Source organism: Balearica regulorum, chromosome Z, assembly GCF_011004875.1.
Source record: "Balearica regulorum gibbericeps isolate bBalReg1 chromosome Z, bBalReg1.pri, whole genome shotgun sequence".
NCBI classification, from domain to species: domain Eukaryota; kingdom Metazoa; phylum Chordata; class Aves; order Gruiformes; family Gruidae; genus Balearica; species Balearica regulorum.
In genome coordinates, this window is record NC_046220.1 from 35,098,574 (window position 1) to 35,126,062 (window position 27,489).

The following is a 27,489-nucleotide window of genomic DNA, read 5'->3' on the forward strand; positions in this document are numbered from 1 at the left end:
GAAGAGCAACCTGCTCCACTACATATTAGGAATTCAGAATTAGCCTCACACACCTATATGTCTGATGCATTAGTAGAGAGAAAAATCTCCCCTTTCAAATCTCTTTTATATGCTTGGGTAAAGGTTAAGAGTGTCTTAGCTGGTGCAAGGCAGACTCTCTGACTAGGACGACAGGTTTTGGAGACATTTGCTAGCAGTGTGTCCTCACTCCTTTAACCTATCCTTTAAAATAGAGCTAACTGTAGTGTAACCTACAGCTAATTTCACACTGTCATTTTAAGGATCTGAGATACCACTTCACATCATCATTTTGAGCACAACTTAATGCAGATCTGGAAATATGGAGACCTTTGGTTTGTGCTACATAGCATCTATAAAATACTTTTAAAAGTTTAATACAGTGAGGAAAGATTAATCTTTTCTTAAATCACCCTTTATTAAAAAACATAAGCATTTGTAAATATATAAAATTATAAAGTACCAAGTGCTTCTTGCTTCCCAGTACAGTAGGACTCAGGAGTGGCACGTAAATTTGGTGTTAATCTGTTCAGTGTATTAAGTCCAGGGCTGCAGAACTGACAAGCTAGTTTTGCAAAAGACAGCTGATCTCATTCCTCTGACAGGTCCAAAGTGACTTTGTTTCACCTCAGTTTCAGACTTCCTTCCTGCTCCTTTGGACAAACATCAAGGAAAAAGCTGGAGCTGTAGGAACGGGCAGGCTCCCTAGAAGGATGCAGCTAGGTGTTTGACATAGGGAAAGCTTTCCAGCTGCTAATGAAGAAGAGAATTCAGGCACTGAGAGACTATGCAGTGTTTCTCAGGGAAAGTGCATACTGTGCTTTGGGATCATTCTCCAGCTGGACTGGACAAAGCCAGTCACAGGCCCAATTTGTATCAAGTTCCCTTAATCAGCAAGTACTCAGATCCCCTTGCAAAATGCATGGTATGAAGCATCACCAAGTCACATCCATCTCATTTTTTTACCACTAAAATGTTATAGGGTAAAAAGTTCTCAGCTTATACATCTATACCTGAACACCAAAGCAGGACACTGGACTGTGGTGAAAGTAGTGTAAAACGAAAAATCTACTTGTACCGTTGCAACTGTAGAGTAACTGAACTACACATGGGATCTTTTGTGTCACTACCCATCTCTTCTAACACTAAAGAATAGGTGTCAGCTGCAGACAGAACTAGGAGGTGCTTGTTGATGTTTCTCACTTGGTCTTCCCCAAAAAGCCCCTGTCATCTGCAGAAATTGATGACAGGTCCGTGCATTCTCTAAGTGCCAGTTCTGCCAGCACGAGCCACTGCTGTGTGCTTCCCCAAAAGGAGAGCTGCCTTCTCAGTGTTCCCCTATGCCTTGGGCTGGGGAGGGTGCACTCCCCTAATCTTACACCAGCAGGTTCATCTTCTTGTGGAAAACTTAAACCACTGGAATTGCAGGGGAGATGGAGAAACAACAGAAGCCCAAGTAACAAGCTTATCCTGAATGTCTCAGCATCTGGCAGGGGACCAGAAGGTTGAGGAATGCTGCCATATTTAACTTCTGCTGCTTATTGATATTTCCTTTTACAGGTGGCACTGCAGGCAAGGCTTTATTTTCCTCTTGTAGGAGAGGACAAAGTGGCTCATTGTAACAGACTTGTACTACAGATCACATACCTAGACTTCCCTGCTGCAATGGAAGGATGCTCTAGCTCCTATTGGCCTTTAGCTAAGAGGCACAATTAGCTGCAACCTTAGAGTGGAAGAGTTGCTATGCCACACAAGAGCCACAGTCCTTAAACAGAAGTTTTCCAGTAGGTTTGTGATAGGCGTAGCTTCCACAGCTCCGAAAGCTTAACCCTTGATCCAAGTACATGAGAATGAAAAAAATGACTGAAATATGATGCTCCTCTCCTCTGCAACACTTCTTTAGCTTGAATCAAGTCAGCTAAAAATCCCTGTTACCTGCATAGTTGTCCAGTTCCACTCTGACCTTTCTGGCAGTGCAGCCTTACAGCCCGGACTTGCAAATAAATACAAGATTGAGGGAAGCACAGCAAAGGCGTCCTGGTGACTCTGCTCTAGCCCTTGCTCGTTGTGCAACAGGACCTGGATATCCCAGTGTGCCAGCTGAGCATTTGCAGTCATGGTCCCTGCCCACAGGCCTGAGTCCTTCCCTTCCTGGGCCCTTGGCATCCCCTTTTTGGCCTGGTTAGGCTTCAGGAACATCTGCTGTTGCTGTATCTTCTGCCTTGACCAAATCACCACTGTTTGTCTCAGCGTGGAGCCGCTTGTAGTCAGTGTGGAAGAAGATGACGTAGAAACAAGCCATAGCACTGCAGAGGCCAGCTAGCACCAGTACTGGAGCTGCAAGGAAGATACGCTTTTAGGTGGTGAATTCACAACTCCCCACGGGTGCAGAAGTCTGGAGGTCGGCTCCCCAGCAGCTGCACAGCCTGGGTGATCTCCTCCCAAGGGCAACCCTGGAGAACAATATGCAGCTCACAGTGGGGCAATGCCAGTTTGGTAACAGCCAAACCTTGTCTCGTGTAACAATAACATAGGAAGAGGATTTGAGTGAAATGTGGAAAGTTTCCAAGACTCTTGTCCTGCATGACCTCACAGGTTGGGGGTCTTACACCAGTGCACACAGTGTGTTTGTGGGAGTGTGTGTTCCTGTGTATGTGCGCACATTTGTGTGTTGGGGAGTGGTGAAGACAGTTACAAGAAAGACTGAATCAAAACACTTGAGCTTCATAAGGGAACAAGTCCCACAGGTAGTAATTCTTGTTATATCATCTGATAGCAAAATGTAGGAAAGGTTTGCTAAGGATAAACTTTAACCAAAGAAAAATTTGTGTTGAAAGAACCTTTTCTGAAGAGAAAAAAAAAAAAAAAAAAAAAGTACATCTAAAAAGCAATGTAATGAGGCCTGGAAGTAGTTACATTCTCATTCCAGCAGTGTCTCAAAAATCTCCATGCCTTTCTCCACAGCTGTCTCTGCATGTATCAGACTGCAAAATGAGTAGAAATGGGTACCTAATCATGAGATCCAGCTCTAACCTGATGAGATGGAGAACTGTGGGCTTTCAGCCATGAAGCAGTCAAATATTGCTTTTTTGGGCAGTTATTGTGAACCCTTGTTCCCTGCCAGCTAGTGGAGCTTGTTCTGAGGAGTTTCTGCTCAGCCGAGGAGGATATTTTAAAAAGGTGTTTGCCCGCCTTTGTGTTATGGTGTGTCCCCAGGACCTGGTGTCAGCATTGCATAAATATGAACCAGCTGAGAGATCAAGACCAGGATTTAGTCTGCAGTGAAAACACATTTGTGCTCCTGTTCACCTCAGTTGCCATCTCTTCTCCTGACCAGCTAGGAAAGGAAGGAAAATGTGGAATAAGTCAGAACAAAGCTGTACTGGCATGTTACAAATCCAGGCAGCTGTGTGAAGCAAGAGAAATAACTTTCAGTCGATGCATTTGTAATCTTGGCCTTTCACACTGCAAAGCAGCACAGGCTGTGCTATGTGGACAGTGTCTTTCCCATTAGAAGAGCTGCTTTCTAGTTTGGTGAAGCTCAGCTCTCTGCAGGGTGGCTGTAAGAGAAATTTTAACCTAGAGCCAGCAGCAGCATTCATGGCATCTTAGAGGTCTTCCCATTTCAATCATGCAGGCCTGTTTTAGCAGGAGCAGCAAGGAGTGCACCATCTGGTTGGGAAGGCTAAAAGACATTCTGCAATAGGAATCAGTCTTGCAGGCACCTTCACAGTGAGACATGGCGGGGGGGGGGGGAGGTACATGGGGTGCAACTCAGCATCCAGCATAGTATCCCCAAGGACATACTTACTTGTCCAGTCCAGGGCTCCATCCTGGTCAAGGGCACAGGTGGAGGATGGGTCCTCAGAAACACGCACGGTGAGGGCTTGTAGTAGAATCATTAAAATAACTCCTTCAATCTGGCTGTGGAGAGAAACGAACATGCGATCATGGCACCTGCCTGATTCATCAGTGCTGCAGAGAAGCCAAGCTTCCCCAGCAGGAAGAAAGTGAGGCCCCTTTCTGGAACAGGGTCCTTCTATCAGAGAAAGCTACTGCTGGCTTCCTCTGGCCCAGGTGCTTGGTTAACTGGCCCTGCCTCACAGGGTGTCCAGGTCAGCCTTTCAGCACACCCCCAGACTCGCAGCCAGCGTGGCAGGACTACTATACCCTCCCTCTGGAGGCAGGCAGGTGTTGAACTACAGCTGTCAGGAAGCTGAGGCTTAGTCACTGGGCGGAGACTTGGAAATACCTCTCACTGCAGGGCTGAAGATGGGAAAAAGTCAGCCTCCTCCTCATTCATAGCTGGCTGGCAGCAGCAACAAAGTCCACAACCAGTGGGAGACAACAGCCTTCAAAGACAGTGTCTAACGCCACTCTTTGACTGACGTCTCTTGCTGCAGCAGCTCCACCTGATACACACACACACGGGACCAGGCCACGTATATCACTGCTCAGGGCTCCAGCAAGTCATTCCTGCTGCAGTCCAGTGCCAGCTCTAGGCACATAAACTGATCACAGGAAGGACTGTCACTGCCCCAACTGTTGTGGCCAGCTGCCCTGTGAGTGATGAGCCCCATCTCCCTCAGCAGAGCACTGAGACCTGACAAGTCCCTGTACTGCCATAGGAAGGGGTGCCCCTCTCAGGCATACAGCCCCCATCTGCTTCAACAGTAAGTGATGCTGGGTGTCGTTGAATCCTGCTTTGTGCCAAGCAAGGGAGACCTTCCTCTTCTTTCTTGCTTTTCTTGCACGAATTCCACATTCTCCTTCTTGCTTTAAAATCTGCAGCTCTTCCACTCTATGGCTCAGCCAGCCAGAGAGAAGTTCAGCAGGATGGCTAGCACTGAAGTCCATGCTCTTCTCTATCTGCACATTTATGTGTGTGTGTGTGTGTGTGTGTTTTTGAACCCAAGCTCAGCTGTCCATGGAATTTCACCTCCCAGCTTACCTCGCAACAAAAATCAGGCCTGTAGATGTGCCCTCTCCCACGGGGTAGGAGCACTCCACTGCCAGCTCCATGGCAATGGGGTAAATGGCAAAACCAAAGAAACCAAAGAGCGAGCTGCTGATGGCCAGCGTGACAGCCTGGTGTCTGAACCTAGAAGCCTGCAGGCAGAAAAGCAACACCAAAGTCTCAGTGTCAGCACTGCTGCACAGAAAGTCTCTGAACCCATAAGCTGCAGGAAGCCCCAAGGGCTCCCCGTTCTCACTAGTACCTTCCCTACTTGTTCCTGAAATGGCTCTTTTACCTCCAACCCTCTAGAGCCAACAAATGGCTACACAATGAAGATTTATCTGTTGAATTTAAGCAAGGGGAGAGAGGATCAGCAGAATTACCTGAAAAGCGCTGGTGTGGTCGCATTACTGTCACTTGAATTCCTGGTCAGTAACTTACGAGCAGTGTGCTCAGTGTATCTGTGTGCTCAGCATATCTCCAGCACCAAGTGAAACATACACCTTCCTCCCAGTGCAAGCTAACATCTCAGAAGTGGTGTTTGCATTGAGTTATGTATAAGAATTCACTGGGTTGCTGCAGATCATTGATAAGGAAAAACTATTCCTTATCATGTCAGTCTAATGTTTGTAACATTAGGGTTTTATCACCAAAACCCCCCACAAAACAAACAAAAAAACCACCTGAAACATTCACAAATCCTGGAGGTTAGTTTAGTGCCTAGAACAGCCTTGTCCCTAGCTCTGGAGGAAAGAGCATGACCTTGTCCAGCCAATGCTAGTAAAGTCAAGGGCACAAATCCTGCAGCCACGGTGCTAGTACCTCCTTCCTTAACCATGTAATAAATTCCCACAGAGGAACATGAGGTGTCTCTCCTGGCATGGCTGCAGCAGGTCTGGCCCAGCTGACCTGGTAAAGTCAAGGAAAACTCTGTGTCTGAGGTCAAAGTGTCAAGGCATTAAGCAAATTTGAATGGGTGTTTTTGCATTTTACTACTCTGAACTAGTAGTTCATCTGTATGGGACAAAGAGGATGGAGGGGAGGGAAGGAGGGAAATGTTTGCTGGTTGCTCCTGACACAGCCCCTTGCCTACTCTGTGCTTTACCTGAGCCCAGGCATGCAGAGCATCCCCCAACAAATGCCAGAGTACTAAAGGGGGAAATGCAACGTCTGCTTTAGGCACCTTGTCCTACACTCAGAAAGGCATTGCATTTGTCTGTCTCTTCAAAGTGGAGCTAACATCACCAGGATCTCGGCCCACAGGAAAGCGTATTCTGGGTTTTTCAACACGCAGGAGAAATGCACAGCTCAAGCCTGCTGGGAAAGCAGAGACCTGCACTAGTCTGGATCCTCCACAGTGCCAGGAGTCCTGTGCCTCACACTGAGGTTCCTCCTGGGTGATGGCTCCCATTGGCAATGGCTACGCCTGAGCGCAGTACTTGCACTCCAGCCCCATGGGTATAAAGTCTCCAGGTTCTGATTCCTCTCCTGGCTGGATTCACTTGTCCCCCTTTTCTGCGTCTCCCTTGTCTTTTCCTGCTTGAGGAAATACTGCAGAACTTGGCATATAATGGAGTCCTTTCTGCTAATCCTACACTCCTGGCAGCCACCACTGTTAAAGGCAGACGTTGCAAAAACTACGGCATTCTTGTTCATTTTTCTAAGACAGATATTTAGCAATTCCATTTCTTTTTGGAAAGAATGGTCTCAGGGCTAGTAAACAAACATGGTGATCCAATGTAAGGAGGTAGAATTAAGCCAGTTTATTTATATCCTGAAGCAGTCTATCTTAGGCTCTACAGTGACTGTGAAATCCTCAGTAAAGGGTTTTTCTTTAAAACATTCTTACCCCAGAGAGATAATCCCAAAGGATAACATGTGGCTTAATAAATAATGACATCAAATGACCTTGGTTTGAGTTGATGATTTATCAGGTGACAACAGAACTAAGCCCACAGGTATGGTGCAATGCAAGGGAGAACTCACCACTGCGAACACGATGCTGGCAAGTGCACTCAGGCAGAAACAAATCTTGGTGGACTCTATGAACTTCCTCGTCCGGTCGACATATAGGCCTAGCAGGAAAGCACCCAACAAACCACACACCGTGAACAGTGCACCATTTAGGCCAGCAAATTCCTGGAGGGCAGAACAAGAAGTAACTGAGCAACTAGAGCAATTAGGAAAGAGGTTTTAATGTCACTGCCCCATCTGCCTGCTGCTAGTGTGTCACTTACTGAAGTAGGAAAAGTTTCCCTGCCCATTGCAATAGCTGAGGCCTCCACGTGGCTCCAAGTAGCAAACAGCAGGGCCCAGGTGCTGCTACAAGTGTGTGGGGACAGAAGGGTCGCAGCACTCCCAAGGTCTCAACGGATGGCAAGTCTCTGCACACTGGGCAAGGGAGGCTGGGTGCAGAGCAGCAGCAGTTCCTTGGCATTAAATGCTCCAGCCCAGGCATGGACTGTTCTTGGCTCCTCCAGGGGCAATCAGATGCCTTGTCCACACTGGTGGTAACAGGTCCAACTGCCTTGGGATCTCCTCCTGTTTATAATCATCTTCCTGGCCCTTTTCTGACCAGGGACCTGCACTGGTAGAATGCCTTCCACACAGCTGGCAGCCCCAAAACATGTTAGATGAGACACAGCATCACCCAGCTGCAGTGAGGAGGTCTAATTAGAGAGGCAGTGAGCAGTAGTTAGGTTAGGGGACATGCTCTGTTGCCTGCACTATCTTTGCTTGTACTGCTCCTTCAGCTTGATAAGAATTCAAATGCAGACACCAATCCTGAAAGCCAGGAAGCTTTAGCAAATTTGGGTTAAAACTTCTGGGAGCCTTAGGGCCAGACTGGAATGAAAGGGTATCTGGAATAGCTTCAGTGGGCTAAAGGGCCAGGGCAAGCCAGTCACACACAGACAAAAGCATTACGATGCACAGAAAGCAAGGCTGCAAAGTTTAAAAGGTTTCCAGTTAAAAGCCAATGGACCGTGCAAATGTGACCTGGTGATGGAGCACTGAACCAGGTATCACACCCAAGAGTTGAGAAGGAGGGGACAGAGACCAGATATGTAGATGTGCATACATAACAGCTGCAGAGGTGTTTTAAGAGGATGCCCATGGAGATACAAGTAGCAGGATTGAAGTGTCTGAGGGGAAACACAGGAACTGGGGCAGCCCCTTGCTATTGCAGGGAGAGAGCAGGAGGAACCAGCTATGCACATGCTGTGCGCAACTCTAAAAGTGGCACCTGGCTGATGTCATGGGAAGGATGGGGAAACAGCTGTCACGGTACCTGTGACTTCCTCTGCTGCCCTGGCTTCATGCAAGACTGTGCAAAAAGGAAAAGATGCTTGCGTCAGTCTGCCTTCAGCTTCACTCTAGGACCTGTCTGGGTCCCATCCCATTCTGGGGAAGGTGGCAGAAGGCTGCATAGACATCAGCACTCTGGAGTGCTTTAGAAAAATAACAATACTCTTTTTTCCTAAAAAGTGTTTGAGGACTAAAGGCTTTCCATTTGCAAATGGGAGTCTGGCCATGGGCTGTAATGAAAATGCAGATCATCCATTATACTGAGAGATTGACTGTGCCCTGGATTAATGTACTGCTTAATCTATATTAGGTAACATGAGCAAATAAGATACGAGACAGTGCAGCATATTCAACTGTCTTCATTTTGCTCTGAGTTCCTTATCAGGGAAAATAATTTTGATTGTATCATAGATGATGTGGACAATGGGGAGGAAAGAAGGAATACTCACATTTGAATACCCCTTTTCACAAAGGATCTGTTCTAGCAGAGCTGAAAAACAGGTGAACATCCCAATTCCTCCTCCAAAGCACACTGCTAGGATGATGTACGGCTTGTTTCTCAGGAGCTAGAGAAAGAAGTTAATGTATCATTCAAACAAGTGGAGGGGCAAAAAGGCCTGGCTATGATAGTAGACTTCAGGGTCAGTAGTTTTGACCCCTCAGTTGGAAATGTTGAGAGGGCAACCCTGTGATCATTAGAGGAGTTTGGCTCTCTCAGGTCAGTTCAGCCAGAGGACAATTTAAAATGGGAACCATGTAGGGAGGAAGGATCTCTTCTGTGCCCAAATTCTTCTTTCACTTTGCCATATGCTGTCCTACCTGTTACCACATCTTCTCAGAAGCCTCAGGTCATGTGGTCCTCTTGGATGAGCCGAGGTGCACCTGTTTGAGCTAGCTGAATGGCATCCAGCCCATGGCTGAATGGTCAGATAGCATTTCTCGCAGCTTTGCTGTAAGCAGCTTCCACTCCCTGAGGAAGGAAGGAATCCTAGTCTCCTGCAGAGGGCTTTCCATGGTGGGTTTGGTGGAGTGGAGTTCAGAGTCTGCTTTGTCAGCAGATTCCCCAGCATATCCCTGTCTGGCAGGGCTGCACCCCTCACACCAGCACTGGTTTCTCTCTGTGTTACAGCACTTACCATTTTGAGCCCTGTGAGGAATGGCTGGGAGGTGGAGTTAGTTGCACTGGCCGAAGGAGGTGTTGGAGGAACCTTCTCACGAATCCCCACAGTTGCTAGAGCACAGGCTGTTATTGCTGGGACGGCATAAACACCCAGCTATGCAACACAAAGAGAAGATGTGTTACCAGTCTTTCCAGCTGCACTGCCTCCAAATAAATAAAGCAGCTGGACCCCAATCAGCCCAGCTGGCTGATTAAAGCAGTTTTCATTTACCATCAGTGGGATGTGCTTTCCTTCAGGAACTAGTGCAGGTGACAGCACATTTGCTATAAGAATACCCAAGGGATTGGCTAGAAGGAAATAAAACAGAGACACTTTTTTCATACAAGCAGTCAGAATCTTGTGTCCACCCCCAATGCCAGTTGGCACCAGAGCTGCAGTGTGCAGCAGAGCAAAAAGTAAGGACAGAACAAGGCATATATAGGGAGAAACCAGGAAGGGAACACTTGGAGAAGCTGACTGTGTGGTCTTGCTGTTGCCACATCTGTTCCCTCACCCCCATGAAGTCCATTCTATAAACCTGTTTCCCTACAGCCCCTAACTTCTGTAAACTGTTTTTTATCTATGAATTACAGTGTCCTGATCCTCACAAGGCTGCCTCAGTAAATGTCCCTAAGCTGAAGGGACAAAATGAAGATGGATGAATCCATGTAATCTGTCCTGATGTTACACAGCAGCACTAACAAACACAGGTGCTTTCCCTTCTTTACTCCCCCTATGCCATTAGGTGTGCATACATATGGATAAGACCTCCCTGAGCCTTCTCTAGGGTGAACAGTCCCAGCCCTCTCAGCCTCAGCTGGCATGACAGATGCTCCATTCTCTTAATTGTCTTAGTGGCTCTTAACTGGACTTACACTAATATGTCCATGTCCTTCTTGTACTGAGGAGCCTAGAACTGGACACAGCTCTTCAGATGTGGACAGGAGACCTCCCTCAAGCTGCTGGCAATGCTCTTCCCAGTGGTCATCAGGATGCCATTGGTCTTCTTTGCCAAAAGGGTATGAAAAGCAGGAAAGCCCTATGATAGCTTTCTAAACTGACACTAGGTGATTCATGACAGCTTTCAAACCAATCCACTTAATAAAGCCCAAGCTGGCATAAAAGTTGATCTCTGCTACCAACTACAAAAATCACATGGCAGAAGAGAATCTTGGACACTTGTCTGTACTGGAGTAGAGGGTTGCATTGTTATGGGGCTGGAGCTGAGCAGCATGTGAAGCAGCACTCCTGGGACTCAGCTTGGGAACATCCAAAATTCCAGGAGACAATTTTCTAACTTTAAGGAGATGCTCTGCAAACAGTCAAACAAGTGAAGTTGATTGTCCACTAGTGTGCAGGGATGGGTTAGGAAAGCCAAAGCCAATCTGGAATTGATTCTGGTGACAGATATAAAAAGGGCAACAAGAAGGGTTTCTACAAGTACATTAGCAGCAAAAGGAAAGTTAGGGAAAATGTGAGCCTGCTGCTGGATGGGGCAGTAGACTTCGTGACAAATAACATGGAAAAGGCCAAGGTATTCAATGACTTCTTCACCTCAGTCTTTACTGGTAAGACTATCCTTCAGCCCTGAGACCAGAGGTAAAGCCTGGAGCAAGGAATATTTACCCTCAGTGGAGGAGGAATAGGTTAGGGAACAGTAAATAGACTAGACATACGCAAGTCCATGGGACTGATGAGATGCACCAATAAGCACTGAAGAAGCAGGCTGTTTTCATTGCAAGGCCATTCTTGATTATCTTTAAAAGGCCATGGCAATTCCAAGAGGCTCTTGAGGACTGGAAGAGAGCAAATGTCACTCTCATCTTCAAGAAGGGCAACAAGAAGAATCCAGGGAACTCCAAGCCTTTCAGTCTCACTTTGATCCCTGGAAAGGTCATGGACCAATGAATCCTGGACACCATTTCCAGGTACATGAAGGACAACAAGCTGAACAGGAGTAGTCAGCAAAGGAGAAATGCTTAGCCAACCTATAAAGCTTTTTACAGTGAGATGACTTGCTGGGTGGATTAAGGGGAGAGCAGTGGATTTTTTTATCTCAACTTTACTAGGGCTGTTGACACTGTCTCCCACAACATCCTTGCAGACAAGCTGACAAAGTACTTGCTAAATAAGTAGACAATGAGATGAACTGAAAGTCAATTAAGCAGCTGGACCCAGAAGACTGTTATCACTGGCATGAAATCCAGGGGCCTGTCACTACTGACACACCCCAGGGGTTGATACTGGGGCAATACAGCTTAATCTTAGCAAAAAAACCTGGACGATAGGGCAGAGTGCACCCATAGCCAATTTGCAGATGATGTAAAACTGTGAGGAGTGGCTGTTGAAGAGATGGTTATGCTGCCATTCAGAGGAACCTCAACAGGCTAGATGGTTATGCTGCCATTCAGAGGAACCTCAACAGGCTGAAGAAATGGGCAGAAGGGAACCTTGTGAAGTTCAACAAGCGGAAATGTAATGTCCTGCACCTAGGGAGGAATAACCCCAGCCACCAGTACACACTGAGGCTGACCAGCTGGAAAGCAGCTTTGCAGAGAAGGACCTGGCGTGGGGCTCAAGGGTCCTGGTAGACACCAACTTTACCATGAGCCAGCAACACAACCTCATGATAAAGGTCACCAGCACCCTGGGCTGCATTAGGCAGAATGTTTTCAGTGGGAGGTGATCCTTCCCCTCCACTCTGCACTAGTGAGGCCAAATTTGGAGTATTGTGTCCAGTTCTGGGCTTCCCCGTATGAGGGAGACACAGACTTACTGGTCCAGCAAAGGGCCAAAAAGATGATTAAGGAACTGGAGCTTCTGTCATGTGAGAAGAGACTGAGAGAGCTGGGACTGATCAGCCGGGAGAAGCTTCTGGAAAGCTGTTTTGCAGAGAAGGATATGGTGACTGCAAGTTCACCATGACCCAGCAATGCACCCTTGCAGAAGGGTGTCTAGCAGCATCTTGGGTCGCATTAGGAAGATCATTGCCAGCAAATGGAAGGTGGTGATCCTTCCCATTTACTCAGCCCTGGTGAGAAACATGTGGAGTGCTGAGTCTAGTGCTGGGCTCCTCAATACAAGAAAGATACGCCATTAATGGAGCAAGCCCAATCAAAGGCCAAAGACATGATTAAGGGACCACAGCATCTCTCATATGTAAAGAGGCTGCGAGAGCTGGGACTGTTCAGCCTGGAGAAAAGAACCTTGATCAGAGGTTGTACAGTAGAGGGAACCAGACTTTTCTCAGTGGTGGCCAGTGGCACAAACTGAGGCAATAGGCACAAACTGTAACACAGGAAACGGTCTGAATATAACCTTTTTCACTGTGACAGTGGTGGAACACTGAAACATGTTGCTCATATAAGCTGCAACATCTCCATCCTTGGAGACAGTCAAAACCTGACTAGAGATGACGCTGGGCAACCTGCTCTAGCCAACCCTGCTTGAGCAGGGGGTTGGACAAGACGATCCCAAGAGGTGCCTTCCAACTTTGTGTGTTCTATGATTCTGCTGAGGCATCATTAATAGTGCCACAGTACACAACAACCATAGCATTTCTGCTCTGTACTTGGGAAAGTACTACCTTTTGATCCTGGAGAAATGTTACCTGCTTCTAAGTACATGGATACAATTAATCAACAGTTTCCAAGGAGATGGATTAAAGCTTCTTCATTGGGGTAAAATGCATCTGGGCATTGTAGGGGACTGCCTAAAAACTACTGTCAGGTGTTTCCATCAACTATTGGCATGCTGAAGCTGTTCCAGACAGTATGGGTGAGGGATGGAAATGTGAGTATTGGGCTAAATTTGAAAAGACTAAGTGAGACTATCTGAGCAATTACAGAGTTTCAGCTGCCTTCTCTTCCTGGGAAGAGAAATTATGAGTCTAGACTAAGGATGGAAAAGAGATCACTGGAGTTAATCAACTGTACATTATGGTCCGGGGGTCCTGGTGGATTAGCTTGCAGAATTAGCTTGTGTGTTTTGTGGACAGCGACGCTGATGCACTAAAACTCTGCAGGGTGCAGAAAATGGAATGCTGACAGATCACAGTAAATTAAGATCCCATGGATGAAGCAGAGGCCACTTCAGTGGACTCAGACAAGTACTTCTTCTGATGTGGGAGAATTTATCACAGTCTTCACAGGGGATCAGTTCTTAGCCCTGCACTGCTTCTCTCTACGTAAGTCCCTGCAAATGATGGGGAGGACCGAGACACAATAAATACTCAAGAGCAGAGCTGAGTCATAGTGATTTCAGCTGCTCAGCAGGATCCTGGGTGCAAGGTCCATTTTTGCCTGCACATAAGCACAAGAAAGCCTACCCAGAAGCACTAACAGGAGCTGTACAGATACTGGCTGCAGGGCCAGTTCCTGTGTGCAGCACTGATACCGACAGTACTGCAATGATGAGTGCTGCTCTGGCATTAACACAGGAAATGGGTATTGATAAACTGGAGCAAGCTGAGAGAAAAAGCTCGCAAAAGCAACAGGCAGACATGGAGACATGTGGGAAGAGGCAAAGGGAAATGTGCCTGTAAAGTGACTGGGTTGGAGCCGTTCAGTCTTTCTAGACAAAGGAGAGAAAAGGTGACTTTGTCTGTAACTACCTGACAAACAGGTGCAACAAGACTGAATAGCTGGGGGATAAGGAGCATCAAGATGAAAAGTAACACGTAGACATTTGCCAGTGAGGTAATTAACCGCCAGACTGGGGCTGTGGTGCATGCTTCTTCTAGGCAATATTTAAACTTTCTTGAAATGAAATCCTGATTTTGTACAACAGACAGTGATGGGTGTAACCAGATATTGTTAATGAAAGCCCTCTACACAGCAATAGACAGTGATGGGTGTAACCAGATATTGTTAATGAAAGCCCTCTACACAGCAATATGCAGGTATTGCAGCAGATAACAATCACAGCCCATTCAGTCCTCACGCTGGTATCTCAACATGCCACAGATTGAACAGATTCAAGTATTGGGTTTCCACTGTTCCTTGCTCTTCAGTTTTATTCTTTCCCATAGTTAGATCCATTTGGTCCTGTAAGGACTGAGGACAGTATGTGAAAGAAATGCTCTTTGGCTGCTCTGGCTGTTCTCTCACTTAAGTTGTCTGCAGGCTGGAGTCCTTCAGGGCAGTGAAGGACCGAGTGCCCAGTAGTCCCTGGCAGTACTTGTATTGCACCACGCTGACAACAGAGCTCCTTCTCCAGCAGGGAAGGTGAAGGTCTATCTCAGCCCTGGGAAATAAGGTGAGCCATCAGGCCCACCCTATTCTAGGGAAGAGAGTGCAAAAAGAATTTATTTGTTCTGACATTATAAATCCATTCTTGCTAACCAACAGTGCCTGTGCTCTGGGTTTGCAGCAGCAGCATTGGGAAAGCTGTATAGGTGTGCTCCTATACTGCCCTTTTCCCCATGCCTACCCCTTCCCCACAACTCCAAAGCAGTGGAGAGCGAAGGTGCCTGCTGGCTGTTTTGAGGGAAGGGCAGGTAAGGCTCTCCTGCACAGGTAGATACTGTGAGATTTCCCAGCTGCAGCCAGTGAGCCAGTTTCTGGGACACCTCTTGAGTCCTTGGAGAAAGGAGGAACAATTTCTTCTGGCTGCTGGGGAAAATGTCACATGGAGGGAGGAAACGGGTCTGTCAAGTGCAGTATCCTATCTCTAGCAGGGCCCAAAGCGGCCAAGAGAGGCATGAGATCGGATCAAGTGTATCTGGTGTCTCCCCTCATTTTCCAGCTTCCAGGCACTTTGCAAGGCAGATGTGGTTTCTGCATGGGTAGTCTTGCTGCATTTAGCATCCCTGAAATGTTTTTGTGGCCAGCTGAGTATCTTTTATCTGTGTATCCATACGTACCAGCTGGGAATACATGCTCAGCCTTGCTACTGGATGAACCAGTGGACAAAATTGCTGCAGCAGCATCACCTCTATCCAGTTACAGAATTTGGCAACTGTGACCACTAGCATGACATGCAATTTGGGCACCTTCCTAACAAGCTGCAGAATTAAGACCACTACAGACTTTAGATTTAGTAACACTGCGGGCTGTCCTCAACCTTTATGATATTTAGGCAAAGATGATCATGGCAGAGAGGAAGAAGGTTGGGAACCTGAGAGGCTTACTTTGAACTTTGCACCTGGATGTGGCTAAGGCCCACCTCTCCCCAGCATGGAAATGCCTGCCTGTCTTGTGGGATCTTGAAAGCACTGGTTTATTGCCCATGGCTATGAGGCTCTTCAGGAGAGCTATATTTGCAGGGCCAAATGGCTGTACTACAGAGGGTTTCCTCTGCCTGGTGCATCTCTGAAAGGCAAACAAATGCTAGCAAGATCTGGGAGGCAGCTATATTACTTTGCAGCTATCACTTACACATTGATGCGATCATATTTGCTGTCGCTCTCTGGTGGTCTGGGAACCATAGTGCTGCCAGTTTTGTTGGTGAAAAGATGATAAGGGGCTGTGCCAGAGCACAGAGGCATTGCCCAACAAACAGGTACCAGTAATTCTGGGAACCCAAGCTCAGGAACTTCAGGACGCTGAATATCCGGATGATGCTACCCATCATGTTCAGCCACGCGCTCAGGATCACCTGCAGCAAGCAGAAACAGCCAGGGATTGTGTGCTGAAGCCTGAAGGGCAGAACTTAGTGCAACAGGGTAGCATGAGCAGGGTCTGAGATACACTACAGGAGACACTGAGGTCTTAGTAATTCACTGCATGGAACATTGCCTGCAGACCACCCCCATCTCTTTGGGTCACTGTAGGATGCTCCTGATCCAACAGTGAGTGAGTTACCTGTCTCCTTAGGGAGCGAGGTGGCTCTCCTGGCCCCACATGAGAACTACATCACAATGTAGCTTATGCAAGACAGCAGATACTGTCATGAAATTGATGAGAAATCTAAAGTTCACTAATTACACTCTGCAACTTTGCGCCATAACCCATATTTTGCTGTGACAATCCAAATATTATGGCAATGAGTCATCCAGCATACGGATCCTGCTAATGCTCTTCTATACCACTAGCATGCTAGCGTTTCAGTGCCACATTCCACAACACTCTTGCTTCTGGGAAGACTGTGTAGAGATCCCAAGCTGGCTTAGCACAGACCAAGCTCTGAGCTGACAGGTGTCCCTTGCTTGCACCCTGCCCTGCTGCTCCTTAAACTGGCCCTGCAAAAAAATTAAAAAAAGCTGTGCTAACACTTTTCCACAGCAAACCCTACACAATTCCAGCAAGCTCTTCACGGAGTCAGGTCACAGAATCTGTCCCTGTCGGTTGGCTAAGACAACAAAAACTGAAGCAGAAAAAGGCAAGTAGGGATGCAACATTGTTCTGACTTTTCCCACTGCTCCCCACCTCCGAGGCAATGTGACAGCTATTACTGAACTAGGACAGAGCTTTCAACATGCTCACCCTCTGCAGCATTTGGCAAAACTCCCATTCACAGTATGCATGTTAGTGCTTTGTGCAGCTAAACCCATGGAGATGTCACCCCTGCCATGTCTGGCTGAAACACCCTCAGGGAAACAGAACAGTTCAACTCACAGCACATCTGAGCCCCACGCTGTCGAGAACCCATGTTGCCACCAGACCAAATGGGATCGAGATGAGGAGGTACACTATTGAGAGCCAGTTGACCATCTCCAGGGAAATGGAGAAGTAGGCAGCTGTCTTATCAGCCACTGGAGCAAACGTCAGCCACAGCTGCAGAATAGAGAGCAAAGAAGGGTAAGCATGAACACCTCCACCAGAACAGAAATGTGAAACATCCCCTCTAACTGTCTAACTGAGTTGCAAAGGGTCTCACTATCTTAGTCTCTCCTTGAAATTAGGATGTTAAGGCTGGTAATAAAAATTCCAACCCCCAGTGTCTACAGCTAACTCATGCTACAACTATTTTACCACTGATATTATCGATATCTTGGCTCAGAGCCCCTCATCCATTTCATTACCTCATCCCCAATCCCCTAGTCCTGCTGCTGGGAGCTGGCTGAAGCAGAGGTCACTACCTTCTTCTGTCCCCAGGTTCAACATGTTGGCCCCTGATGCACCTACTTACCTGCTGTAAACCACAAGCAATCCTTCTGTGTTAGCATAAACACAACAGAGGGTGCCATCTCCTCTCTGCAACTAAAAGCCTCTTAAACTCAGCCTGGTATTTACCGTTGCATTAGTGACCCCCAGATATGGCCTTGTAAGAACAACTTTGCCATGTGTCAGCCAAGAGACACGTTATTCCATGCTGTCCTACACACACTCAACAGCTAGGAAAGGGCCTTGAAATTTGCATTATTCAATACATGAGAACACATAACAGGAAAACACAAGAGGTACATTAATAATTACTGATCTTTTCCTTCCAGTGTCATATCTGAAAACATTTCCCTAAACCATGTTTTAGGCACTGGTTTCATTAAGGTTGCTATGTGCTTCTGGTTTCTTCTGGGAATGACAAGACCTGCTTTGATCCTCAAATCAGGTCTTGAGATCATGCCCAAGGGAAAGAAATGAGGGTACTACAGCAAATTTAAGGATGTTTCTGTGGATTCTTTGTGAAGATGCCCTCTCTGGTTCTTTTCAGAAAGGCTAGCCTAAGCTGACAACGGGTTTCAATAATGTGGACGGAAGCTACTCCACTGTTAGAAGATGATCTTGCAGCTGCTAAATACTCAAGATGATAAAGTTTGCAGAAATGTGAACAAAATCTTCAGCTATAGCTTCCTACAAAAGAACTCCAGCCACTGTCTTTTTCCAGGTACCTCTCTCTGCCATTACAAGATTCCTCTTCACAGCCTGCGTCCTGCAGACATCAGCTGTCGCGTTAATGTGTAACTGAAAAAGGGCTCAGGTAACCCCAGATGAAGGTGTGTCCCTGCACTCTGCTACTTGTTATTTCCAGTGTTCCTGTTTACTTCTTACATGCTAGAGACCACAGAAACTACGGCATTAAATGGAAGCAGCAGGGGAGGTGTTTTTTTCTTCTTTCTTAGCATCACTGTGTGAGAATAGCCACACACGAATCATTGCTCAGCTAAGCTCTTCTCCTGGCAGGGATGCAATAAGTAAGTGGCAGTAACAGAGAAGCTTTGAATGTATTACCAATGTCCTAGCAAGCACTCCTAGCATCAGCCCTTTCCTCTTCTCTGAAAGGACCTGACATGCCAAGTCTCCTACATTCAACATGAAGCTCGCATCGCTGTGCTGGGCTCAGACACAACCATGTGGGATCAGTCAAAGGTCTGTCGGAGGGCGGATTTGGTGTTTACTCAGTTTCTGCAATCAGGTGGATGAAGATGCCACCTTTTTTTTCCCAGAACTTATGTCATCAGATTGGGATGGGAACTTAAATGTGTAATGCTAATGTAAATGTTTAAATTTACAAGCATCACTACATAAGCATTAGTTTGATTATGGGATGTTAAACTGCTGCTAAACAAAACCCAGCTGTGTGTTTCCAGCAACAGCAATTCTCAGTTCCTCACTGCCTTCCAGATGGTGATGAAACACTGTACCAGGAAACAGTGTAATTACAGAGATGATACATTTTGCAAGCCAAGTTCAGGTACATTTTCATCCCTCCTGTTGCTCCACACAAGACACTCACCCATGCATGACATCATTAGGAGACTGATGCCACTAGCCAGAGCATGGCATTTTGTGTTCAGTGGCTGTATACACCTAGGGAAGCTGGGATCAAACACTGTGGCATGTTTCCATTATACCTAGTAAAACCATTCCTTGCTGAAAACCATGCATTTGGGCTGCCCTGTACTTCTATCCTGAGCAAGAGCTCCATTTCTAGTGTACATGTGGGAGCGCACAGAAGATGGGTAGTTGCAGCCTGTCCAAGCCTGAGTTTGTTCTTCAGAATAGGAAGTGGGTTTATTTAGGGGTCTGGAGAGAAGAAATATGTTTCTGCCCCCATTCAGGCAGGCGTTGTTTACCATGTGTTGCTTTAACAGAGAAATTAAGAATTGGGCAATGGAGCTGTGGTCAAAGTGGCTGCCAAATGCCCCTGCAACAAAGAGGTGGCATTGTGGGTTCTGCCAACACATGAAATTGCCATGCTAAGCCAGTGGGTATGCTACCTTCTGCTTTTGGTTTTCCCAGCTATGATGACTTCATCCACAGCAGTTAGCAAGCTCCTCTGCTGGGAGCTAGAGCCGTTATCCCACGTTGTTTCTGAAACTCTGCACTGCCAAGGCTGGCACTTACGCAGGGATTACCCTGATACACGTCGCCTCAGGCAGAACAGAGTGAGGATGATGCAGTTCTTTCCCGGCAAGGTCTAAGCCCTGTAACTTCTAAAGATGTAGAATAGAAACTGAGAGAGGTTCCTCTCTTCACCACTCCCCAAGGGCCATTGTCTTAACTCCGATTTGGCACACCAAAACCACTATCAAAGCTCCCCACTGTAGATCACAGTGACAGATGCAGGAGGTGAGATAATGTGTGGGGTTATACGACACCAGCCCCCAAAAGCAAGTTGCTCCTGGGATAGATAAAAAAAGGAGAAATAGACAGAAACCTCTGTCCTTGCAGGGTTGTCTACACACTTGTTCAGTCCCTGCACAAGCCTCACTTTGTGGAAATACTTCAAGCTGCACTCAGCTCCATTACTTGCGTAGCCACAGACCTAGAACTTCAGTGTGAGGTGCTGAAGGCATCAAGGGGAGTCTATGGTATGCACTGCGCTTCCATGTCCATGTCCACATGCACTCCTCTGAAGGCAGCTGAATGGACCTCACAACAGCTGAACTGAGAGTCCAGGCCCTTGTCAATGTGTCTTCCTGACTTGCAATTGTGACAAGCAATTTCCATTCACCCACTGTGGCTTATGTCCCTTCTGAGCCCTGTCAGGGCTACAATTAACTGAAATCTTTTAGCAAACTTCTCCAAAATTCCCAGCTTGGCAACCTACAGATCAAGAATGCCTTGTCTCTGAGGCTTCAGGTGCACCCAGCTCAGAGTCCCACACTCTGACTGCTCAACAGCTACCTTGTTTAGTCCCCACAGCAGAATACAGCTGGGCTGCATAACAAGTTGGAGAGGATGATGTTGGAGGTCAGCAGGAGTCCACTGTCTGGGCCATGTTATAGTTCACAGAATCACAGAATCATAGAATGGTTTGGGTTGGCAGGGACCTTAAAAGACCATCTAGTTCCAATCCCTCTGCCATGGGCAGGGACACCCTCCACTAGACCAAAGGCCCATCCAACCTGGCCGTGAACAACCTCCCTTCCAGGGAGGGGGCATCCATAAGCTCTCTGGGCAATCTGTTCCAGTGCCTCACCACTAGTGAAGTGGAATTCTAGTGAAGAATTTCTTCCTAACATCTAATCTAAATCTACCTTCTTTCACTTTAAAGCCGTTACCCCTTGTCCTATCACTACATGACCTTGTCAACAGTCCCTCTCCATCTTTCTTGTAGATGCCATTCAGGTACTGGAAGGCTGCTATAAGGTCTCCCCAGAGCCTTCTTTTCTCCAGGCTGAACAACCCCAACGCTCTCAGCTGGTCCTCGCAGGAGAGGTGCTCCAGCCCTCTGATCAGCTTCGTGGCCCTCCTCTGGAGTCGATCCAAAAACTCCATGTCTTTCTTGCATGGGGGACCCCAGAGCTGGATGCAGTACTCCAGGTGGAGTCTCACCAGAGCGGAGGGGGAGAATCACCTCCCTCAATTTGCTGGCCATGTTTCTTTTGATGCAGCCCAGGACACAGTTGGCTTTCTGGGCTGCAAGCGCACACTGGCAGCTCATGTTGAACTACTCATCAACCAACATCCCCAAGTCCTTCTCCTCAGGACTGCTCTCAATCCATTCTCTGTCCAGCCTGTGGTTGTGCTTGGGATTGCTCCAACCCACGTGCAGGACCTTGCACTTGGCCTTGTTACACTTCATGTGGTTTGCACAGGCCCACCTCTCCAGCCTGTGAAGGTCACCCTGGATGGCATCCCTTCCCTCCAGCAAGTCGACCGCACCACACAGTCAAGTTAGGTCAAGCCATTTACACAGAAGCCCACGCAGAGCCACTCAGGCACAGGGACTCTTGTGTTTGAACACCAGCCAACCACAATGGGTTTGGAAGCCCAACCCACTAATACTTAGCAAAACTTGCTTCCCTGCATTACCTCACAGATTTTGCATTACTTGTTCTCAAATAACAGCTCCTGCTGTAGTATAATCCAGTATCACTGGCCATGGTCACTCATGTTGCAGACCATAGTATCTGATCCTTCAACATTTGGGATGGACTTTTCTCTCCCTTCAGATATGCACCTAGCAGGATATTGAAATAGCTGCTGTAATAACATACATTGTTCCTTCTCTAAATGCAGGAATTGTAGTTTCCACACTCCTCCTTTCCTGAGCTCAAGCCTCAGAAGCATGTTCATCTCACTGTGATTTCTGAGTTTAGAGACAGCAAAAGCTCCAGTCCATGCTAGTCTGGGCATGAAGTCATACCTCAGCACACACTCTTCACTATAAAAACTTGTGCTCTACACAGTGGGCACAGCAACTGATGAAGAGGACAGAAGGTCCCCTGAAGCCCCATGAGCACTGGAGAACAGCTGCAGCTCCCACTGCTTTCAGCACACAGCTGGATGATTGGGTAGCCATGCCCCATCACTAGAAGAAAAGGACAGAAATGTTTTCCACCCAGAGTCTATTTACATCCTCAATTACAGGAGACCCCCTTCCACACCTCCTTTATGATGGAGCACATGGGACCAGCAGGGAAAGCAAGTGCACTGGAAGTCAAACCATCTGACTAGTACTGGTGTTGGAGGGGTACTGGCTCCACTTTCTGCTCACCCTCCCTTTGCTTTAACTTTCTTCTAGCTGACATTTTGTTTTATCTTCTCTTGCACCTCCCAGAGACTGCCTGCTCCCTTCCCCATTAATTGCAGGCTGGCTTGGACACTCCTGTAACCAAGAACAGGTTACAGCTGTTCTCATCCTGCCCCCATTTCTAAGCTTCTTTGTTGCTCTTTCTGATACCCTTGTAAACCCTTAACTGATTTGCAGATGTGGATCCAGTCCTCTTCCTCCCAGAATCAGCCCATATGCTCTAGTTTTCTTCCTGCTCTCATTCCCTTTCTACCTCCAGCTTCTCCAGGTTCAGTTCCTCTACCCTATTGCCTTTACTGTTTTCACTCCCACACAGACTCTCCAGGACCTATTTCACCTGCAGAACCCAGTTTCCCCCCACCCATTCCAAGGGAGCCCAACATTCACCCTCCCTCCCACTTCCGCAGGAGGTTACTGGTGGGCTGTGAGCCACACCAGTTCTCCTTCTGCAATGGTAGCAAGGTGATAGCTGAAGGGAGGACTTCCTGTAGACTCTACACTTTGGTAAGCAACAGTTGTGAGCCACACAAGGCAGCATGACTAAACACAGCCCCGGGGTTTTTGGAGGTCAAAGAGCAGTAATGACATATTGATGCATCACACGTATAACCAGGCATAGCCCTGCCAGAAGCAGTACCAAAAATGTTGTTTTCCATGAAAGGCAAGCTGTTAACCAATGTCTACTCTCCTCACCTACAAAACAAGATGCTAAATGTGAAAAGCAAAATCATTTGCAGAGTGGCAAGCGCATGCAATCAGGCAGAGTGGAAATTAAGCCATTTTGCCATGTCGATGGTGGTATCAGCTAGCAAAGGCTGCCATATGGAGTGCTCTTCACTGTCTGGCACACTGTATAGCTGTGCACAGTGTAGCAATGCCCCTGTAATACCTTTTCTGTACAGCTTAAAAAGGAGAAGCCAAGGGGGACAACTTACATGAAACAAGACCTTCTGCTTTGTAACAGGCACAGGTCACCAATCCCCTGTCAGGCACTGCCTGCAGCAGTTCTCGCAGTCCCAGCATGCTCTCTCCCACGCACCTGGACACTGCTTTGCAGGTGATGTAGGATGTCTTTCTGAGACGTGCAGGCTGCCTCCTCCTCCCCTGGGTCTGGGCTATGAAGCCCTTACACCGGAATCCTCATCTTCAAGGTCAGAAGGGCCACACAGTCTGGAAGCAAACAGCCCTGTCCTCAACTGAAGGCACCCATGCTGACTCAGCAGCCTAGGAAGTAAGGATAGAGGCGTGATCTTTCGATAGGACAGATCCCCACCTAGATGTCACTTGTAGCCTCTACATGTCTCAAGAGGACTAGCAGGATCCAACAGCCAGGCAGGAGCAGCTGTGTGTGCATGCATAGTATCTACAGGGCCACTGCTGGAGCAGACAGGTGTAGGCAAGAAGTGTGCGCACCCTGCCCTGGAGCATGCCAGTCTCCACTTGTGCAGCTCTCCTTCCTCTCCCAAGTACACTAAGCAGTGGTAAAAGCCCTCCAAGCTGGTGAGTCAAGAACCACCCAGCCAAGTGTGAGCCAGCTCCAATTCTCTGCTCCTCTCCTTCTCCCTAGCTTGCTCATGCTGACAAGCAAAAAACAGGGCAGGAAACACTCTTAATTTCATTCTTCTGTGCGTTTGTCTGTCCCTAGTGCTAAGGCAAGGCAAAGTTCCTCCCGTGAAACGCAAAGTTCCCACATGTTCAGCTTTGCAGGGAGGAGGCAAAAAGGAAGGAATTTGCCTTAGAAGTTTACTGCTACAGCAGCTGTCAGCACACCATGAATACTCTTAAACACTGAGTCTTCAGATTAAAAAACCCATACACACAAAGCCACAGCAACAGTTTGACAAAACAAATCTGGGGAGCAACTGCAGGCATAGTTATGTCACCCCTCACCAGGAGTGTTGCAAGAGACAGCTGAGGAGCAATCATCTAAGCTTAGCTGTGGTCAGAACAGCCTCTCTGCCCAGGACTTAAGGCAGCAAGTGAATTATACTGATGCCTACTTACGGCCTTCTTAAGACAATACAAGGCTTTCTTACACTACATTATCAGCTCAGGAATTTCCAGAATAGCTGTATTTAGGAAATGAGAACCAATCCCTGGTAAGATAGTACCCACTTTGCATAGTAAGGAGAGACAGAGGCTTTTAAACTCAGGTCAGTAATACAGATTTCAAATAAGGGGCTATTTTTTGTTGGTGTAAAAGCCTCCCTTATGGCATATTTATCCCACTGTGCTCTGGTTAAAGAAGGAATTTCACGTGATGATGTGTAGCAGGAGGAAGTAGCGAAGTGTGCCCCTTTCATCACCACATGGTCTGGCCTGGCTTTGCTCAATCACAATCCTAAAACAGACTGAACAAAGAAATACTTCTTTCTCAGCCTGCCCTTGCTGCACGACCAAGTGTGTTTTCCTGCAGTTAAGTTGCTCCTACCTTGTCTTCCTGACACTGACAGTCTCTCCCTCTCAGGACTATCTCCTGCCTCCCACTTCTAGTGACACTGAAGGCCACTAATAGAAAGCTGCACGTGTGCAGGGGTAAGAGTGGGGAATACAAGGCATTGTCCTGGAAGCTTGGTCCAGCACATGAGGTGATCTGTTCTTTCCAGGTCAGACCATTCAAAAGTCATGCGTCTTCACCATATGCATTTTGCAGATAGCCTGACACAGGAATATGTAGAATGAAGTGCTGCATGCAACATCTGCACAGGAATTGAGGACACATCTTAACTTGCAAGGCAATTTTCACACCACAAAACTGGTAAACTAATCTTTCCATCTGGAACTTTTAAATGGTAACCAACCACTTTGCATTCATGGCCTTTCAACCACTCCCTCTATTTCAATATGATTTTTATCGGGCAGATTTAGGATAAACTTTAGCATCAGGAAATGCTTGCTTGCAACTTTGTATGTCAGCATACTTGCCATTCCAGATCTTTACAGTGGCTTAGAAACAGTATTTCCACCCTAAGATATTTATTAAGCACCCAGTTTTGAAGTGGTGAATTTCTGGCTTAAGTTCACACCATTGGAAAATAATACTGTGGACAGTCAGTAAGTTGGCAAGAGATCAAGCAGACAGACAACAGTACAATCTTTCAGGGCCACAAAGTTTTCAGCAATGTGACTCAGGACACAGTTATACTCACAAATGCATTGAAAGGATCTTTTTAACTAACCATCCAGTTTCACTGTGAAGGTTTCAGCAAAGTCAAGGACTGACAAGACATCCTGGAAAGGTTTTGTACAGCTTCTTACACCCATACTGTCAATGTCCACTTCCAGCAGGGTGGTTTTTTTCCTGCTACATAATGTTCTTGTGCTGTGCCAATTTAATTGCAAGCAAGCAGTGGGGCTTCACATTGCTTTTCTGCAGGGCGCTTTTTTACGCTTTTCAAGGATACAGTGATTTTCACTTGAGAAGGCACATTCATTTTTTGTTTTCCATATACAGCCAAATTCTCACTATGTTTTTCCTTTTCTCTGCTCCAGCACTCTTGCATCATGGAATACCTACTCCTCCTTCCCAGCATTTAAATGTTTGCAGGTTGCAGTGCCTGATGTTGGCTGTCAGACAGTCTGCATTCGCAGCATGGTAATCCTCAAGCACATAAATAATTCTACATCAGTCTGATAATTATCAAGTGTCCTCAGTGACTTGGTGAGCAAAGACATGGGCTTCCATCTTGCATACTAGGACTTGGTAAGGGGAAACTTCATGTGTTTATCTTGGTAATTACTGAACTTAGTTTTAATCTAACAGGTGGGGTGTGATCTGGTATCTTTTTTTTTTCCAGGACTTTCAGACTAAAGTACCTGTAAGCAATACAGAGTTAACATACTCGTATGTTTAGTGCAGAATCACGCCTGTACTGTTCTGTATGTGCAACAGACACCAAAAGGAAACCTACCTGCTCCTTTTTCTGACCAGATAAATCTGCTGTCATAGGCCAGCAATAAGGCAGACCTAACTCCTGCTCCTCTACCCAGAGTTTCAATACAGTTCTCCTGTTCTTAGGCTTGAAACACGTGACCCTTCACAGGCGCTGCATATTTTCTGTTCCACCCCATGGCCTACAAAGTGGACTCGGCAGCAATTTCAGGTGTGCTCCAGAATACATTTTGCTCCATCCCAGTCTGGCTTGATGCTGCGGTACTTCCTGCTGTGCACTTCCAGATCACACACCCCCTCCCACTCCATCCTGCCCTTTCCCCATCACCACCCCTCTATGCCCCCAACCCACCGGTCAGAAAGAGAGGTGTGCTGGCCGAAGCTGTAACCAGAGAAATAAAGTTAAAAAAGGAAAGCCCGCTTATTCGGTCCCTAAGGCACGGCCAGGCTGAGGCTTCTCCGCGCCGTGCGAGTGCAACTGAGTCCCGGTGCTCCAAGGATGCGGGGGTGGATCCGAGACAGGGCACTGGGACAGAGCCCTGAAGATTGCGTGGCTGCTTCTAGGAAGACATCGGAGGTGGTTTTGGCTCAGGTGAGCCCTGTCACTCCATCCTCCCTCGGCGGTGGCAGCAGCAGCCAGAGTTGCTCCCAGAGCTCCGTCACAGGTAGGCAGGAGAGAGGGCTGTTTGCCCTGCCTGCTCTGCGCCGCCCTCGCCCCGCCGGAGGAGCGTCCCCGATGCCGAGTCCCCCCCCCCCATCCCCAGGCCGCGGGGGCTCCGCCAGCCGCGCAGCGGGAACGGCTCCCGGCGGCGGGGAGGGTGTGCGGGGCAGCGGGGGAAGCCGGGGGCCGGCCGGTCCGGTGCCGCCCCCGCGCCGCACTCACCATGGCGTTGGAGCAGTTCAGCAGGCAGACGGCGGCCAGCAGAAACCACCGCCGCCGGTAGGTCTTGAACTGGGCCAGCCGCCCCAGGCCGCGCTCCCCCAGCAGGCTCGCCGCCTCGGCACCCTCCATCACGGCTCGGCTCGGCTCGGCACGGCACGGCACTACCCCGCCCGGCCCCGCCCCGCCGCGCATCGCCAGCCTCCCCGGGGCGGCCCCGGCCGAGCCACCGCCCGGCACGGCGCGGCGCGGCACGGCAAGGCCTGCAGCGTGGGGCAGCGGTGCAGGCGCCCTGCGGAGCCGCGCCAATCCGAGTGACAGCCGCTCCACGCAGGTGCTGAGCCGGGCCCGGAGCTGGCTGCTGCTGCCCGGGGAGTCGGGTTTGCCCTGGGTTTCGCCTGGCAGAGGGGAAGAG

At 47.9% G+C, this 27,489-nt stretch overlaps 1 protein-coding gene across 1 annotated transcript; it reads right to left on the bottom strand.

Annotated features, from left to right (window-relative positions):
- Nucleotides 1-411: 411 nt before the first annotated feature.
- Nucleotides 412-27,249, bottom strand: SLC49A3 (solute carrier family 49 member 3). Its single transcript, XM_075740193.1, has 10 exons — nt 27,078-27,249; nt 16,998-17,156; nt 15,819-16,038; nt 9,673-9,749; nt 9,418-9,555; nt 8,731-8,847; nt 6,962-7,114; nt 4,970-5,127; nt 3,830-3,942; nt 412-2,355 (listed from the first exon to the last, which is right to left on the bottom strand). Exons 1-10 carry the CDS (start codon nt 27,204-27,206, stop codon nt 2,201-2,203), a joined length of 1,419 nt encoding a protein of 472 aa, XP_075596308.1. The 5' UTR covers nt 27,207-27,249; the 3' UTR covers nt 412-2,200.
- Nucleotides 27,250-27,489: the final 240 nt, after the last annotated feature.